Source organism: Mandrillus leucophaeus, unplaced genomic scaffold (genome assembly GCF_000951045.1).
Source record: "Mandrillus leucophaeus isolate KB7577 unplaced genomic scaffold, Mleu.le_1.0 Scaffold19, whole genome shotgun sequence".
Classification (NCBI taxonomy): domain Eukaryota; kingdom Metazoa; phylum Chordata; class Mammalia; order Primates; family Cercopithecidae; genus Mandrillus; species Mandrillus leucophaeus.
This window is the reverse complement of record NW_012101920.1, coordinates 8,008,758-8,028,274: the sequence shown is the minus strand read 5'-3', so window position 1 is coordinate 8,028,274 and position 19,517 is coordinate 8,008,758. Positions and strand designations below refer to the sequence as shown.

The following is a 19,517-nucleotide window of genomic DNA, read 5'->3' as shown; positions in this document are numbered from 1 at the left end:
TACATGAGACACAGTGCTGAGTCAACTTCTTAGACAGACTGATGAAAATGAGAGAAGAGGCCCGAAAAATACATTAAGTACAAGCTTCGTATCACTCATTCTGTTAATAAAACTTGGCTGCAATAAAACAGAATCACACCCTACATATGGGAGGGAGTGTGAGAAATCATGAAATCAGCAAAGGGCTGATGAGATGGACCCACATTGGGCTTGGTACAGTAAAACATCACAGTAATATCAGGGACATCCAGATGCCTCACCAGTTAAGATGAGCTCAGAAGACCTTGCCTTTCCCCATGCACCGAGATACCATACAATCACCAACAGCCACTGCTGGGTTTGGTGGAAAAAATGTGAAGGTCATAGATTTGCACCATCTTTTGGTAAAATAAGACAGAAAGGGTCGCACATGCTTTGCCTCTTCGGTAATGAGTCAAGCAACCTGTTTTTATTTTGTTGTCATGGAGATAGAGGCCCAGCAGTGGGAATTCTAGGGACATACTAGGGCGGTGCCCAGATGCCTGGGATTCATCTGGATGTATACAGAAGAAAGTCAAACTACTTTCAGTTGTAAAGCGCCTGGCCCTGGGAATCACATGGCTTCTCTAGGAGCTTGCTAATTTAGCACTGGGGAGGAAGCAAAATCCTAGGGGGATGGAGCATCCACGTGTCTTTTAAACAAAACGAAGTTAGAATTTTTACTAACGACATTCTTTCTATATGATTTCAGAAGATAAAAAAAAATTCCAAATTCTTAAGATATACAACAGGGAAAAGGGAATTGTTTTTTACTTAATCTGAATTATAATCTTGCCATTAAAATCTATCCATATTAAGTGGGGGGCACAAAATAATAACAATTATTTTTTAAAGTTTCAGCTGTTCAGTTTAAGGATAGCTCTGAAAATACAATTTAGTTTGAAATTCAAGCTGTTTCATTTCCTATTAAATCTTGTAAATTTCCTTCCCCTACAATACTCAGGTTGGAAGGGTGCCAAATTAGACCAGGAACAAATTTTCACCAACTTCACTTCAATGCTTTATTTTTAGATTATATTAAAAACCTCATTAGGCTCCCTGAGGGAAAAGAGTGTTAACCACTAACAGAGGCAGGCAAAAATAAAGGAAACAAAAAGATAAGCTAAATTGTTAACAAGGAAAGCTCCTCAGTTGGTCTGAGGATGCTGTACAAGCTAAAAGAAACTTATTACCAAGACCAGGTAAATGACTTGGGGTTGGAGTTTCATCTTTGACCCTCAGGCTAGTAAGGACTAGTCAGATTTGTCAAAGTGGCATATGTCCTTATTACCATTTCCAGATGGGATCTGGTAGAAGGCGGGTGGGTAGAAGGGAAGGCAGACCGTAACCTTTAAAGACTGTATACCTTTATACAATACCAATGTGCCTGAGTCTCCCGTTAACAGGCTGAAAACTGGGCAGGCATATGCAAGACTGGGTGCAAGATTCAATGGAATGTCAAATGAAACTTAAGAGTTTATTAATGTATTTACATAATTTATAATCTTTAAGCAATGGCCTCATAAATATAGACTACAACTTTACATATGCTAAGCAACAGATACTTGCTTTTCCCCACCAAAATACTTGGGTTAAAAAATAATTGACAGCATTTACACCACCTTCTTCACTTCCTCTTTTCTTTCTTTTTAAACCATTGCTAGTCAGTTCAGAACATATGAAATTCAATTTATTCTGGGCAGCTTCTCTACCATCACCATCTTGATCATGAGAGCTTATTTAAAAAGGTGCCAATAACGTGTTTGGTGGCACACACCATGACAAGGTCAGAAGGAAACCCAGGGTGAGCTAGGCATCTGCTGCTATCATTGTTAATTTACTGTACGTATCCTAGGCTAACATGTTCAATGAAAAGTGCTTTAGAGATGGCAGAAATGAAATCATTTCCATCAGTCCTATAAATAACCCATTTTAGCTTCAGATAATAATTGTCCTCCCTCCACTTAAACTATCCCACTATATTTTAAATGATACAACTCCCTCTAACAGTGGTAACAGAAACGAAGGAAATTATAATCTCCACAAGGTCTTTTTTTTCCCTTAAGAACCACGAAAGTGCTAATTTTCCCTTTACAAATGTTACATAAAATCTTGATTACAAAACTACTCAACAACTTAATCCTACCATCCATAAAGTTATATGTTCCTTTTCAGCAAGGTCAAAAGCCAACGATGTAGTCCCTTTGTACACTAGAGATTCTTTACATAATAGAAGTTCACAGACTAAAATATCATTGCTGCAGTCAGTCTCTGGAGAACAGAACTGGTCAATTTCTGTGAATCCTTTTTGTACAGAGAAGACTCAAGACTGGCTAGGTGAAAACTGGTGGTAGGCACCCCAGTCCTCCTGTTAACTTTCAGGACCACCTACTTCATCATCAAGTCTGAGGGGCTGAGGTTCGGTCAGCAGCAGCTCCGCTTTGGCTCTGAAGGCTGTCTTCGGAGTTTGAAGCCCTTACCGCCAGATGGCGGGTTGGCGTCAGTGGATGGAATTCTTCGACCTAAACCAAGATGAGAAGAGGGAAGGGAGTGAGCTTTAACTTTCTCAGACACAACAATTTTGCTGATGCAATTTGACAGGTTTCACTGAAGTTTAAAAAAAAAAAAAAAGTTTAATAAACTTTTTATACTCAAATAATTTTAGATTTATAGAAAAGTCGCAAAGATGATAGAGCTCCTGTGTACCTCCCACCCAGTTTCCCCCAGTGCTGACATATTACCATGGGACATTTGTCAAAATGAAGAGTTCAACATTGCCACATCACTATTAACTCCAGACTTTTTTCAGATAGCATCAGTTTTTCCGCATGTCCTGTTTCTGCCCCAGGATCCAAACAAGGATATCACACAGCACTTAATAAAAGCTTTTTGATTAAAAAAAGCCACACATTAAAAACATTTTGTTTTGAGTAGGTAATACATATGATTTATTTTTAAAAAGTTCAATCAGAACATGGCTGTCCCTCTGTCTCATAACAAGGCCACCACTGTGGCCCATTTCTCGTACAGGCTTCCAGAGACATATATGCACAAACACTCAGGCACACCTACATCCCTACCCATCTCCCCTTTCCAAGGCCAAATGGGGCAAGAAATAAAGCAAACCATAGGCACCATTCTCCACCATGATACTTTGACTCAACACATCCTGGGGATTGTGGCATCATAGTACATGGAGAAAGAGCTGCCTACTTTTTTTTTTTGAGACAGGCTTACCTGCTCTGTCACCTAGGCTGGAGTGTAGTGGCATAATCTGGCTCACTGCAGCCTAAGCTTCCTAGGTTCAAGCGATTCTCCCACCTCAGCCTCCCAAGTAGCTGGGACTACAGGCATGTACCACCATGCCCGGCTAATTTTTATATTTTTAGTAGAGACGGGGTTTCGCCATGTTGGCCAGGCTGGTCTCGAACTCCTGACTTCAAGCAATCTGCCTGCCTTAGCCTCCCAAAGTGCTGGGATTACTGGTGTGAGCCACTGTGCCTGGCCTGCTGCCTTCTTTTTAACAGCTCTACAATACTGCATTTGCAGATGGACCACCATTCATTTAACCATTTCTCTACTGATGGATGTTTAGTTTGTTTCCAACATTTTGATGTTATTAACAAAGACGCAAGAAGCATCTCTGTCAGCTTACGAGTGTATGTGCAGGATTAATGCCAGGAGCGGAAGAGCCAGGTCACGGCATTCTACTCCTGGGCGTTTGTCTGACACATACGTTGTATTCCAGTGTCTATCTAGCATAAACGCAGGAAGAATGTGCAATTTACATTTTGACAGATGCTGCCAAATTACTCTCTGAAGAGGCTGTGCCACTACATTCTCCTACCAACAATGCATGACAATGAACAGGTTTCACTTCACTGCTCCGTGAAGCATAATGCCAATTTCGAGAGAATCCTTAAATCACCTACCTACCTACCTGGCTGATAACTCAAGGGTTGCTTCTTGTACAAAGGCTTTCCTGACATTCTCCCACTTCCTTACTCTCTAACATCTCAGACACTACAATCAATCAGGACACCAGAAATAGGTTACAACACATATCTCATATCTGTTTACATGACTATCTCCCTCGCATTAGATCCTAAGCTCTTCTAGGCAAGAGATCCTATTTGCCCATCTTTATGTTTCCAGTACCTTATCAGCACAATACCTGACACAGAAGTATTTTATAAACATGGAATAAATGGACATGCACATTTTTTGGCATTAACAAGGCTAAGATGGCCTCTCCACTGACTTTCAGGTTCTGTCAAGCCTTGAGCCTCCACCACTTTGAGCTGTCTGCAGATCTGTGTGGGGAGTACACAGCATGGTTTCCATATTGAGAAAGTATCTCCCAGTGTCTTGTAACTACTTTTCAAATGACTAGACACCGCTGTGAATATACTACAAATTCGTTTAAAAGTTTTACCCAAGCTTCTTGTCATTATTCTCAATAAATGGATATTGAAATATAGCTGGTATCTAAGAGACATCTGTGAAGTATGACATCAAAAAATTGTTAAACAAATAATATTTTTAAAAGAAAGAAGAGGAGACTATTTTCATGAGCTGGGATTAGGTAATGATTTCTAAAACAGCAACCAAAAAACCGAAAGCAGCTAAACACAAAGGAAAACAAGGATCAATTAGATTATATGAAGATTAAAAACTTCAATCCATTGAAGGAGTTGACTAAGAAAACAAAGGCAAGCCATACAGTAGAAGATATTTCCAATATACATAGTCAATAAGTGACTCATCTCCAAAATAAAGAACTATAAAACATTAAGAAGAAGGCAGGTAACCCAACAGGAAAACAGGCAAAAGACTTAACAGGCCCTTCACAAAGGAGGATATGTAGATATGACAAATGTAAATCAATATTCGGAAATGTGCTCAACTTCATTAACTGTCATGAAAATGGAGATCACTGCCTACCCACCAGAGACAGAAAGTGACCGGACTTCTCATACTACTGGTGTGGGTGTCAACTAGTACAACTACCACTTTGAAAACTGGTTGGCGGTAAAGCTGTACTGAATGCATGTATACTCAACGACCAGCAATTTTTCTTGTGGGTATAAATACACCTAACAAAAATGTGTACAGATGTTCACCAAAGAATATGATCAGAATGTTTAGAGCAGTACTGTTTGTAATAACTCTAAATTGGAAACAGCTACCCAAATGTCTATCAACAGCAGAAAGGATAATTATATTGTGGGTATTCTTCACTGCCCCCTTATCCCCACAACTTGGACCCTGACACTGACACGCACAAACCAGTCATGAGAATGGATCATTCACAGCTAGATGCAATGACATGGATGGTCTAAAAATGTAATGCAGAATGAAAGAAGCCAGATACACAGAGGAAACAGGGTATGTTTTTAAAAATATAAAGTACAAAATATATGTAAAACAAAACCAGATAAACCAATCTGAGAATTAGTATCAGGACGGTTACCCTTGGGTGTAGGAATGGCCATGTCCCAACCAGAGTGCCAAGCACTGGAGTATATTCAGTTTGTGAAAATTCACTGAGCTTTGTACTTCTGATATGTGCACATTTCTGTATGTCTACTACACTTCAATACAAAGTCAGTGTGCCAGGCACTGTGCTCATGCAGTTTTACTAAACCAGTGGACAATAAAGTCTATGTACATGTCTCTCAATTTTTCTAATCTTTGTGAACATATAGGTTTTATTTTTCACAGTTAAAATGAATATGTACATACTAGTTTTTATGTAAGAATTTCATTGTTGGTTTACTACTACCTTCGTTTTTTTTTTTTTTTTTTGGAGATGGAGTCTTGCTTTTGTTGCCCAGGCTGGAGTGCAATGGCGTGATCTTGGCTCACTGCAATCTCCACCCCCTAGGTTCAAGCAATTCTCCTGCCGCAGCCTCCCAAGTAGCTGGGATTACAGACATGCACCACCACACCTAGCTAATTTTGTATTTTTAGTAGAGATGGGGTTTCACCATGTTGGCCAGGCTGGTCGCGAACTCCTGACCTCAGGTAATCCACCCACGTTGGCTTCCCGAAGTGCTGGGATTACAGGTGTGAGCCACCATGTCTGGCCTAACTTCCTGTTTTTAATACCACTAAAGTAAAGAACACAAAAAGATAGCGGTAATTTTAACATACTCATGACACCACACACTTAGGTATTTTAGCTTGAGCTGTGAAAAATTCCCAACTGGTTTTATGTTGCCTTTCAAAAATTCATCTGGGTACCTGCTATTTACATCTAGGACAACAATAAACATGATTTTTGTTTTTTTAAGAGAGAGGGTTTTGCTCTGTCACCTAAGCTGGAGTGCAGTGGTGCAATCAATGGCTTATTGCAGCCTCAAATTCCTGGGCTCAAGCCATCCTCCCACCTCGGCTTCCCAAGTGGCTGGGACTACAGGTGCATGCTACAATGCCCTAGTATTTTTATTTTATTATTTTTTAAGACATAGGGTTATACTGTTGCCCAGGGTGGTCTTAAACTCCTGACCTCAAGTGATCCTCCTGCCTCAGCCTCTGGAGTAGCTGGGATTATAGGTGACAACCACTATGCCCAGGGACATCATGACTTTTTAACACTGAAATGAAGGCGCTGGCCTAGAGGGTGCAGTAAGTAGTTCACTGGCCATATCTGGCAGCAGATGGGCTCCTTAGGCCTGCAAAGGACTCTGAAAATAGTCCTTTCAGAGACTACAAATGATTGGCCAGATCTAAACAATGGGACACGTAAAAAAAAATGTGAAAAGAACCTTACCAACCAGGGGCCCACATTCCAGTGTGGTCCCAGCTGATAGAGCTGGGCCTGGCCTTAGTGGGGTTCCCAGGGCTTCACCTGGGCCTGCTCTGCTCATGGGTCATCCTTGCCTGGCCTTGGTGGGCTCTGGAGTGCATGCCCCTCCTTGACCCAATGGCAAAGGACCCACTCTGCTTCAGTCCCCTTGGCTCTCAACCACATGGTGGATCTTAACGCTACATCCACCCTGCTCTCATGGCGTTCTGCTTTTCTCCACCTGGAAGTCTGACATGTTCAGTTCATGTGACTCCCCATACCTCTGCAGGGCCTGCTCCCTTGGACCTCAGCTCTGATAGCATCTCCTTAGAGAGGCCTTCCCTGATTGCTTGCAGACATCCCTTCACTTCATCCTAAATTATTTTCTTCGTATCAGTTATTATGATCTGAAATGATCCTATTTATTTGGTGTTCACTGTCTGTTTCCCTCTGTAGAATGTGCACTCCAGGAGAGCAGGGGCTGCGTCTATCTTCTTCATGGCTATTTCCCCTGAGCCTGGAACAGCTCCCAATAAATATTTTGATGAATTTGAATGAAATGAATAAACATAGATACAATCTTCAGAGGATCCCAAAGGCATGCAGCAGCCCCTCTCCTGTCTAGTATCATCATATTAACACTTCTGGAAAGGGAAGGGAAAGAGGGAAAACACGTCTTGCCTTTCACTTGTCTAGTATTATTTTTGAGGGTTTTCTTACAGTGCAAGTATACCTGCATTTCATTTTCCTTTATTCATTTTGTTCATTATCAATGACCTTGGACGACTAACGGAAAAAATTAAAAAAAATTTAAATAGAGAAAGAAATGGGACTGCTTTCATGACCTCAATACCCTGTGCATTATTTATTCAGTAGCAACATTCTTTCCAGAAGGGCAACAGCTCTTCAGCAACTGTAACATGATATGAAAACCGGCCATTACTCTTACCTTCTCCAATCTCGTTTCACTGATCGCAGTATCAGAGACTAGACTGCTCTAAGTAAGATGGGAATTCTAACTAGGAAGATCATTCTGTGTTAAGTTGCTTTTACAGAGGAAATAGATAAGGCACAGAGATACTCACTAATTTCTATAAAGAGTTCATTTATGTTTATCGCGTTTTTTGCGCTGGTCTCTACAAAAATTGCATGAATAGAGTCGGCGTAGTCCTTTGCATCTCTCTCCATGACTTCTCTGAAAGGCAACAACTACGTATCAGAAATTCTACCCACAAAGATCTTAGTTGTACCCCCACCTACCCAGTAGTTAACCAGATTTATGAGGACAAAGGATGACCTAAATGGCTGCTGGCTGGGCCCTGAGACACGGTCTTCCTGACTACATCACATCCATGGGTAAACAAACAAAATGAAACAAAACTCGGTACCACTAGTAATGTAGCTAATGGAATGATTAGGGTTGGCAGGGTTTTTTCTCCAGCCACAATTCTCAAAAAGCCCTTGCTCTGGGAATGATGGAAGTGGCCCAGAGAAACTGCCAATAAATGTGCTTTCTGCGTTCAAGTATTCTAAGTCATGGGAGCCTGGGGGCTGCTCTGATCTCAGATAATGTCGGGTGCAAAGCAACCAGTATTTCCATAAATTGCACACCTGTCTATATATAAAATATAATTAGCTCCAAATGCCTGAAATCTTAATTTTAGTTTGAAACTTTAGGACTCCAACCACACAACCAAAAGGAATTTTTCAATGTCAGAGATAAAATAAAAGCAAGACTCTTATTCTGGATATTGCTCATTAAGAAAAGGAACACATAATAGGTATTGTAATCTCTTGCTCTAATCACTTACCTTACATCGATAAGATCACACTTATTTCCTGCAATGGCAACTACAATATTAGGTGGGCCATGCTGTCGAAGCTCTTTCACCCAATTCTTTAATGTTGAAAATGTCTCCTGTAACACAAAAAAAGGAGAGCAACTGGAGATCTAACCAACCAAAAGAGAGTTTTCAAAACAATCTAAAGAAAGCTATATAGTCTTACTTCTTTTGTGATATCATAAACAATTATAGCTGCAGCCGACCCTCGATAGTACATTGGTGCTAAGGCACGAAACTGCAGAGGAGGGAAAATAAAGAAAATTGGGAGAATCGGTTAAATACGTTTTACACTAGACTTACAAGCCCATTATCCCTGCACAAAAAGTAATCTTTCTCTTAAGCCAAAGAAAATGACATGCTGCTTTAAAGCAAATGAACCAGTAATTACCAAAGGCAAAAACTTTCAACGTAACACTGAAATGTCTCTCAGAAGATAGTTTAGAATACAGTTTTATAGGACTTAAATATGGTGCTATAAACAATTGTTTCAGCTCAAAAGGCTTTTTAATTGAACTCAGTGTTATAATTCCCAAATTCATTTGTTCAATAGTCCTTTAAACTTTGGCTTCCCTAACTATCACGGAGATAAAAATAATGCTATACATAGTTCTCCAGAGAAGTGGCTGCATTTGGGTGTCATAAAGAAAACCCTGGAATGTGAACACTGATTGTCCTTCAGAAATGAGTACACATTTACATTCACTACTTGGATGAGTTTGAGACTTGCTTTTTTGATATCTCCATGCATGTGGCAATTCCCAAATGCTGGGTACAGATCTCATTTCATTTACATGAATCTAACCCTGTATACACAGCTTCTTCCCACTCATCACCCTGGCCTCCACGCCCGTGACACACAACAGGGAGGAAAGAGAAGGGAGAGGAATAACCATCCGAACAACAAGCATGATTCAGTGAGCTGTTTCTCTCGATGAGTGTGAGACGGAGGCTGCGAAGTTCTTTCCCCAGTCAACCTCGGTTCTTGGGCACACGTCCTGTGTGAGCATCTCACCCACTGAACATGATGCCAATGTTTAATGACAAGAATTTTGACTATACTTAATTTTCGTCTTACACCCTGACTCTGAAGCCTGACCCCTACTTATGACCTGATGACACTGTATCTGCATCCTGTTGTTAATGGTGGTTTACCCCTGAACACAGGCAGGAATGATCACAGACGAGCATTTGGTGCACATACATAAACCACATACACAACTATGGATTCTGGAACTCCCTATCCAATGAGTTTGACCTTTTGGCTTTTAAAGTTTTGTATTAATTTGAGTTTTACCAAAGAAAGTGAAGTTGTGACTGTAAGCTCCATGAGGGATGTCAGCATGTCTGCTGGGCACGCCATTTTATCTCAGGGCCTAGCATCTGACATGCTATAGGTTATCAAAAATTGGTGAACAAATGAGTAAGAACTGCATGAGTGTGGGGAGCTGTCAAACTAAGTGTCAGACCTCGCTGTCCATACACAGAAACTGCTACCAGTCTTTGTGAGAAACCCCTGCCTCTGAGGTGAAAGCCTACTAACTTCCAATAAAGGAGACATTAAGTTTTAGAGAGAAGAAAACAAAAATAAAGGTTATAAGCAAGAAAGCACCACAGAAAAGAAAACTATACTACTGAGTAAAAAAGAGATAAAGTGTTCGGTTGACTTCAACAGCACAAGAGAAAATGAGACAGAAGTGCACAGACGGAATAAAGGTTATGGTGTTAGCTTTCATTTTTGATGTACTTATATTGGCAATGTTCTTTACAGGGTCGTGTTTTCCTTCTTCCTTCAAATTCGTAAGGTAAAACTCATACAGAGAAAAGCAAAGATCTTCACAGTACAATCTGATAAACTGACAAATGCATACATCTGTGTGAGTACCATCCACTAAGATGTCAAACAGTTCTATCAACACAGAAAGTTCCTCAATATTCTTCTCACCATGTCCTTCTTCCACTTTGTTTTCATGTCCATTTTATTGATATTATATAACCACATGGGTTTCTTTTGTTTTTTATTTGCATACTATATCCTTTTACATTGTATAATTTTCTAACTTTGTTTTTATATTTATAGTAGTCCTCTTATAAGCAGCACATGGTTGGGTTCTGATTTTTGACAACCTTTGCTTTTTAAGTGGAAGGTTCAGCAGTTCAGCTCCTTTACATTTAATGTATTTACTAATATATTTGGATTTAGGTCTATCATTTTGTTTTATATCTGTTCCATTTCTCTTTCTTTTCTTTTCTTTTTTTTTTTTGAGACGGAGTTTCACTCTTGTTGCCCAGGCTGGAGTGCAATGGTGTGATCTCAGCTCACCGCAGCCTCTGCCTCCTGGGTTCAAGCGATTCTCCTGCCTCAGCCTCCCAAGTAGCTGGGATTACAGGCATGTGCCACTCTGTCCAGCTAATTGTGTGTGTGTTTTTTTTTTTTTTTTTTTAAGTAGAGGCGTGGTTTCTCCATGTTGGTCAGGCTTGTCTTGAACTCCTGATCTCAGGTGATCCACCCGCCTCGGCCTCCCAAAGTGCTGGGATTACAGGCGTGAGCCACCGTGCCTGGCCTGTATCTGTTCCATTTTTTAAAAAATTCCTGCTCCTCCTTTCTTTTCCTCTTTTGCGTTGCTTGAATTTTTCTTAGTGTTCAATTTTAGTATATTAACTTCTCTACTGACTTTTGAACTGTACTTGCTTGTATTATTTTTTAAGTTGTTGCTTTTGTAACTATAATATATACTGCACATTTTTATTTTTTTTTGAGACAGTCTTGCTCTGTCACCTCGGCTGGAGTGCAGTGGTGTGATCTTGGCTCACTGCAACCTCTGTCTTCCGGGTTCAGGCAATTCTTGTGCCTCAGTCTCCCAAGTAGCTGGGACTACAGGTAAGTGCCACCATGCCTGGCTAACTTTTGTATTTTCAGTAGATACGGGGTTTTGCCATGTTGGACAGGCTGGTCTTGAACTCCTGGTCTCAAATCTACCTGTCTTGGCCTTTCAAAGTGCTGGGATTACAGGTGTGAGCCACTGTGTCTGGACTACTGCACGTTTTTCTACAGTCTACTTAGAGTTTAAAATGTAGCACTTTATGTAAAATATCAGAGACTTGCAAAAGTCTAATTTCTGTTATCTTATCATTCTTTGTACTACCACTGTCAAATAATCTAAATCTACATACGCTATAAACTATACAATCCAGTGTTATAATTTTTGAATTAGTCAGTTAACTTTTGAATAATTTAAGAAGAAAAAACAGACGTTTCTATTTGCCATTTCTAGTGGTTACTATTTCTTCCTATGGATCTGAATTACCACGCACTGTCATTTTCCTTTAGTGTGAAAAGCTCTCTGGGACGGCTGCTGTTGATTTCTGTTTTTGTTTTTCTAAAAATGTTCTTACTTTGACTTTAGATTTGAAAACGAAGTCTGGCAAATTGATAGGTTTTTGCTTTCTGCAGTTTAACAATCCTGTTCCTCTGGCTTCTGGTCTCCAGTGTTCATGTGTAAAGTCAGTCATATTGTTGTTCTCCTGTTTACGTGTCTTTTACTTCTGGCTGCATTCAAGATTTTCTCTTTACCTTTGCTTTTCAGCAGTTTGACTATGACTTACTTAGATATGGTTTTCTTTGTACTTAGAGATTTGTTGAACTTCTTGAATTTGTGAGTTGATATATTTCACCAAATTCGGGAAATTTTCAGCCATTATTTCTTGAAATCTTTTTTTTCTGTTCCTATCTCTCTCTTTGCTCCCCCTGGTTCTCCAATTACACATATGTTAGGCTGTTTGAATTTGTCCCTATAATACTGAGACTCTGTCCATATTTTTCTACTTTTTTTCTATTCTTCTGATTAATTTGTTCTATCACCCTCTGGTGAATTTTTCATCTTAGATATTGCAGCTTTCAGTTTTAGCATTTTCATGTGATTCTTTATTAGTTTCCATTCTGTGTGAGACTGCCCATTTGCAGTTAAGTCATTAACACTCCTTTTTTTTTTTCTCTCCCCTTAAGAGATGGGCTTTCACCATGTTGTCCAGGCTGGTTTGGAACTCCTTGACTCAAACAATATGCCTGTCGTGGCCTCCCAAAGTGCTGGGATTACAGGCGTGAGCCACTGTGCCTGGCCTACTTTTCTTTAAATCTCTGAACATATGTAAAATATGTGCTTTAAATTCTGTGTCTGCAAATTCCAAGAAAAGGGTCACTTTAGGGTTTGCTTCTGCTCACTGGGTCACACCTTCCTGTTTCTTCATATGTGTAGTAGCACTGACTGTACACTGGACAGTGCGGATGATGCACTGTAGATGCTTGGTTTTTTAAAATCTTCTCTGCAGAGTATTAAGCTACTGGTGACTCATCCTGAGATTGGTTTTACACGTTGTGAGGGTGGGTCTATTTGGGTTTTTGGATTTGCCCTTAGTCTTAGGACACCGTTTCTACTCCCAAGGCATGGCCCTTCTGAAGTTTCATTGGAATGCCCAAGGTGTTCAGTGATCCCTTGTACCACAGTAGGATTGGATTCAAACTCTGAAGTCTAGCCCTGCCGTAATGAAGAGCAGCTGACATCTCTGCTGTCTTGTCACCCTTTCCACCTACTGGTTTCTGTTGCATTTTATATTGTCTCTCTTGTGAATTCACAATTTGGGGGTCAAAAAAACTTCAGGGAAATTTATAAACAGACTTTACGGGGTCCCTCCTTGTTGAATCCCTCTTTTCTGCGATTTGCCTCCTATTTTTCTGGCTGCTCTAGCAGTCCTAAACTCTGCACTCATCACAAGCTTTCTGCTTAAGTCCTAGCTACCCTGTGCCACACGAACTGGGAAGTGCCCACTGGGGAAAAGCTGTAAAAATGTGGATCTTACACAAGAAAGCTCCCCTTTGCAGTCCCTGACTGCATTTGGTTGCTCTGCAGTGCCTTCAAACAGTTGTTTTTTAAATGTTTTGTCCAGAGTTTATACATAATTGTTATCTGTGGGAGGGCAAGCCACTCTGCTATTACTGACATGGAAACTTTCATGTCCTTTTGATGCAAAGAAGGAAGATGGAGGCATGTAAGAGACTCAAAAGACGTCAGCACATTTCTGCTCCAAACCTGGCTTTCAATCAGGTGATGGCAAACGTTTTCTGGTAAAGACCAGGTAGTAAATATCCTGGCTTTATGTGTCACATAATCTCTGCTGCAACTACTCAACTCTACTATTGTAGAGTGAAGGTAGCCGTAGACCAAGCTTGTCTAACCTGCGGCCTGTTACGTGGCCCAGGACAGCTTTGAATGTGGCCCAACACAAATCCATAAACTTCCTGAAAACATGGAGCTGTTTTTGTGATTTTCTTTTTTTAAAGCTCATCAGCTATCATTAGTGTATTTTATATGCGGTCTGAGACAATTCTTCTTCCAATGTAGCCCAGGGAAGCCAAAAGACGGGACATCCCCACCATAGATAATAAACAAACAAGCCTGGCTACGTTCCATGAAAGTTTTATTTACAAAAACTGGCGGCAGGTTGGATTTGGCCCAAAAATATATGTGTAAATTCTGTCTGCAAATTCTAATAATGGGATCACTTTTGGGTTTGCTTCTACTCACAGAGTCAGGTCTTGCTGCTCTTCAAGTGGATGGTAACTGAGCACTGGCCAGTGGGGATGATGCACTGCAGACTCTGGTCTCTGGGACTGTCTGCCCCAATTCTAGATGATACTAAGCCACTACACTTGTTCCTGATTTTAAACAGGAGAATAATTCCTCACATGACTACCGTGACAATAAATAAGTCCGAGTCTTCCTAGTGTTCTTATCTCCGTAAAGACAGTCATTGGGAGAAACCACATTAAGATGTAGGAATGTAAATCTTTCAAGACTGGATGCAATGTCTATTAGACTCCGGTTAAGAAGCTTTTTTTTTTGAGATGGAATCTCACTCTGTGGCCCAGGCTGGAGTGCAGTGGTGCGATCTCGGCTCACTGTAACCTCTGCCTCCCGGGATCAAGTGATTCTCCTGCCTCAGCCTTCCCAGTAGCTGGGACCACAGGTGTGCGCCACCATGCCTGGCTAATTTTTATATTTTTAGTAGAGATGGGGTTTCACCATGTTGGCCAGGCTGGTCTTGAACTCCTGACCTCAAGTGATCCACCTGCCTTGGCCTCCCAACATGCTGGGATTATAGGGGTGAGCCACTATGCCTGGCCAAGAAACTTTCTTTTATACAATCACATACAGACGGCAAGCATTTGGTATGTTCTTACTACATGTATGGTGTCTTTATGATGCTTCTGAATGTATGTGTTGTGTCTGTCTCAATACTACTGCAGGAGTCTTTGTTACTGAAGGATCATTGGTGGAGAAAGGGTGACTTCAAATGCATTCATTCAAGATAGCAAATAATAGGGACAAAATGGTCTCACAAAGGCTCTATCTTGAGAAGATAAATTCAAAATCGTAAAATCAAGTTTAATTTTATCTGGTATTTGAAAAACCTTAGGTTTATTGTTGCAGCCAGGAGTTAATTTTCTGGATGAACACCGAGTCGAACTTGATTGATAACTTGGCTAGGAGTTTTCTGATAAAACTACATGCTAGCACAATACGATATCCTTCATTTCATGTTTGACTTTCATAGTCTTATCATAAAAATGACAAATTTTTACAAAAATATTTGAGGGCTTCATCAATTTTCCCTAGGCCCCTCTTAACCCTTTGATACACAAACCATTATCTTCTGAAGCACTCATATCGTCATCCTGAGCAGTATTCTTCTTCTTCATTTCAGTTAACAGGATGCCTACCGTCAAGGGCTTCACAGGACATTTGAGAAATTCTCCAAAATCACTTTCATTGACTTAATGAAATCACTTCGCAATCAAATGTAGCTGGACCATCAGAAAGACAACCCATCTGCCAAAACTATGTGCAGTACGAGATGTCAAATGGGGAGGTTGGGGAGGGTGTTTGAATAGTCAGTTCATCAAAAGGGTTTTCATTTTATGACAATTCTGGTTCTACAATAAATCTCCTAACTACAAAGAATAATAAACATACAACGCCAGAAATTTATAATTTGAGTCATGCACTACTCACATGGTAAAAGTAGGTAGAGGAGCTGTCCTTATCTGTGTCTAAGTAGGGCTGGCAATCAGTAGACATAAACCTACGGGCATCAATACCATGTGCCAGGGGCTGAGAGCAGAGACATGAAGGCAGTCCTTGCCCTCAAGGAGCTTACAGTCTAATGAAAGGCAGACAGGTAAGGAAATAGGTGACAATCCCATGGATGAGTGCAATCAAAGACTTCAGGATACAAAGGAATACTCCAAAGAGTTTATGTGCTGATTCAAACAACCAACCAATATCTGAACATCAGCTCTAGGTCAGGCACCATGCTGGCCCTGGGGTACAGCAGTGAACAAGACACTGTGGTCCCAGCTCTTGGAGTTACAGTCTGATGGGAGATTCTGTCAATGAAGGTAGGTAGACAGGTATCTAAGGACAATTTCTAATGCATGTTCTGAGGAAAACAAGTAAGGGCAGTAATGAAGAACAAAGTTGGGGCCCTGCTTAGATGCAGGGGGTTTAGAGAAAACTCTGAGTGTGTCACATTTAACCTGAGACTAAAAGACGGGAAAGGAGCCAGCTGGGCTCCAGTGGAGGGAACAGAGAGTTTTGGTGAGAAGAAAGAGTGTATCCAGAGGCATGAGGCCAAGGAGTGCTGGAGGCCCTGAGAAGAGAGGAGCCCAGAGGGAGGTCTGGGCAAGTCACGTGGGGCTTGAGAGGTCTCTGTTCAGAGTGTGGTTGTTATGAGATGTGCAGCGGGAAGTCGCTGAAGGATATTAAGCAGGCTGATAACACGGGCTGATTTTTGTTTCCAGAACATTCCTCTGGGTCCTATGAGGACATGTAATGGACAGAGGGAAAGCAGGGGACCCATGAAAAGGCTAAAGTACTCAGTGAATGGCCAAGGTGGCTGAGAGCAGGGCGCTGGGAGCGGAGACGGAGAAGTGAATCCAAGTGTGATACATTTAGAGAATGAAGCTGTCAGAACATCCGGATGGAGCAGGTGTCCAGCGCTGAGGGCGAGGGAGGAACCCAGGGACACCTCCAGATGTGGGTCTGAGCAACACAGCAGTGTGGCGATGTGGTTTCTTGTCTGAGAGCAGGGATGGCAGGAAAGCCCCCTTTAGGTGACATCAGAGGTGGGTTCTGAAGGCTGAATAGAGTTGTGGAAGGGCATGAGGGCGTGAAACTATGGCATGCTGGAGAACTGCACGCAGTTTGTGCTAGAGGACAGATTGGTGGGAGGAGGTGAAAATAGATCTTGGCTGTGGATGGCACATTCTGGACCTTCACTGCACTGCCAGGATAAACAGACAGTCCCTGACCCAGGCAGGCTTACAAGATGTGTCTTGTGTGATCCTCCCAGCATTTCAAACAATTTGTGGGTAGCTGTCAGGTGTGTGGCTTTCCTTAGCACTGCACTTTGGCCACCCTGGACATGTGCTCATGCCCAGCAACAACTGGCTGGAGTGAGTGCTCATCAGGTGGTGCTCCTCTCCTGCGTTCTCCATGCAGGGCCTCCTGGTCAGCACCCCTGGCCTGTGGCCTGGCCCCATGAGCATCTCCTGTGCAGCTCTGGGCTGCGTGATAGTGCGTCAGGCAGGCTGGAGGCAGGTTTGCATCTCAGAGCAACTACTCCTGTTGCAGAACCAATTAGAAGTGGACAAGCAAGAGGCAGGAAAACCAGCTAAATATAAAACTTCACAGATTTCTGCTACCATGCTGGCAGAAAGGGAAAGAGGCAAACACCCTTGTGTTATTTTTTTGTGTGTTTCAGAAAAAAAGAGATGTTATACATCACTGCGTATACCAGGACAGGCTCTGATTCAAAGCATAATGGAATCTGTATTACAGCATGATTCTTTATGATGAGGGCTTTGCTGTATCATCAAATATATGTGAGGGGTAATTGAAACTTGGGATTTAGTGGAGGGTACATATATTACTAGTAGGAAGGGCCACATGGATTTGTGGCTAAGAGGGAAAGAACCCAGGGCTGTGTCTACAGATATATTCAGGAGGATTCTGGTAAGCAACACACTTCTGAAGGACAGAAGAGGGATGGTTAGCAAAGGTCCGGCTGTTCTAAATGCTCCATTCTAGATGGAGCAAAGGAGAAGGAATGGGGAGTGGAAGACGGGAAGCAGAAGTATCTCAGATGAGTAATGGGACAGAGGAACAACATCCAGTGTTAAAAACAGAAGAAACCAAACAGAGCAAACTTAAGACGTTAAGTGTGCACAAATGCATGGAGTCTATGTCTAGGACAACAGTAATGGCTTGTTTTGTTTTCCTCCATTTGTCTGTGATGATTCTTGTCAGATTTCATACTACACACACTATCTATGGCGTCTTAGATAAGGCTGTGATGACAGACTATTTTTCCTGATTACTTCTGGTACACTTTTAAGAGCTTAAGATAGCACCGTGCATCTATCAGATGTGCTGTTTGGATCGTATTGTTTGAAAACTAAATTAAACGGCTGCTGAATAATGGGGTGGCTGCCAGAGACACCTTGGAAGGGAAATTGGACTTAGTACCCAGAGGAAAGGGGAGGAGGCGGCAGATGTGTCTTAGTACCAGGGGAGGCAGCAGATGTGTCTTAGTACCTAGAGGAAAGGGGAGGAGGCGGCAGATGTGTCTTAGTACCCAGAGGAAAGGGGAGGAGGCGGAAGTGTCTGTACCCAGAGGAAAGGAGAGGCAGCGGATGTGTCTTAGAATCCAGAGGAAAGGGGAGGAGGCGGAAGTGTCTGTACCCAGAGGAAAGGGGAGGAGGCGGCAGATGTGTCTTAGTACCTAGAGGAAAGGGGAGGAGGCGGCAGATGTGTCTTAGTATCCAGAGGAAAGGGGAGGAGGCAGCAGATGTGTCTTAGTACCCAGAGGAAAGGGGAGGAGGCGATGTGTCTTAGAATCCAGAGGAAAGGGGAGGCAGCAGATGTGTCTTAGTACCCAGAGGAAAGGGGAGGAAGCGGCAGATGTGTCTTAGTACCCAGAGGAAAGGGGAGGCAGCAGATGTGTCTTAGTATCCAGAGGAAAGGGGAGGCAGCAGATGTGTCTTAGTACCCAGAGGAAAGGGGAGGAGGCGGCAGATGTGTCTTAGTACCCAGAGGAAAGGGGAGGAGGCGGCAGATGTGTCTTAGTACCTAGAGGAAAGGGGAGGAGGCGGCAGATGTGTCTTAGTACCTAGAGGAAAGGGGAGGCGGCAGATGTGTCTTAGTACCCAGAGGAAAGGGGAGGAGGCGGAAGTGTCTGCCCCAGCCCTGCCTTCCCGGCCATTTCTGATTTGGGTGGGCTTCCCCAAATTCCATTAGACCCCGTGCTGCTATGTCCAGGCCCCACTTCTGGTTCCGGCTTTTCCTTAAGTAGATAACCACTGTGGCCAATTTTGTCATCAGGCATTTATTAAGTATCTACTGCAAGGCACTGTGTTAGCTTATCCTTTTCACTTAAATCTCACACTTTATATGCTGTAAAGTTCCCTCTTTAGCTTTTAAAAGGCAGCGATAAATGAGTTGTGCTTAACTCACCCTTTCTATCACTAATTGCTTTATATATCCTTACTAGAGGAGGGAGCCCCAAATTATACACAGTGCTCTGAGTGGGATTTTATCAGGCCTGTTGGTCAGCATTTACTTTAAGACACTATAAGGCATAAAAATGCCTTCAGTGCCCATTATCACCTTCTCCATCGGGGGACTCTGTGGCTCTAATTGAAAAGGCAAAGGCAAAGGCTGGCCTACGCAAATGGAAATAAATGTGTTTCCGGTGCACAGAAGAGAAGTGAGTAACGTGAGATGACAGGGATGCTGACAGTTTAGTTGGAA

The 19,517-nt window shown here is 42.0% G+C and overlaps 1 protein-coding gene across 1 annotated transcript in view; it reads right to left on the bottom strand.

Annotated features, from left to right (window-relative positions):
* Positions 1 to 1,284: 1,284 nt before the first annotated feature.
* The window catches only part of RAB22A (RAB22A, member RAS oncogene family), a 53,259-nt gene continuing 35,026 nt past the window's right edge, over positions 1,285 to 19,517 (bottom strand). Inside the window, exons 4-7 of the mRNA XM_011978173.1 lie at positions 8,816 to 8,887; positions 8,620 to 8,726; positions 7,894 to 8,003; positions 1,285 to 2,540 (exon numbers count right to left, since the gene is read on the bottom strand). Coding sequence (XP_011833563.1) covers positions 2,443 to 2,540; positions 7,894 to 8,003; positions 8,620 to 8,726; positions 8,816 to 8,887 — 387 coding nt within the window. The 3' untranslated portion in view covers positions 1,285 to 2,442. The remainder of the gene's footprint in view (positions 2,541 to 7,893; positions 8,004 to 8,619; positions 8,727 to 8,815; positions 8,888 to 19,517) is intronic.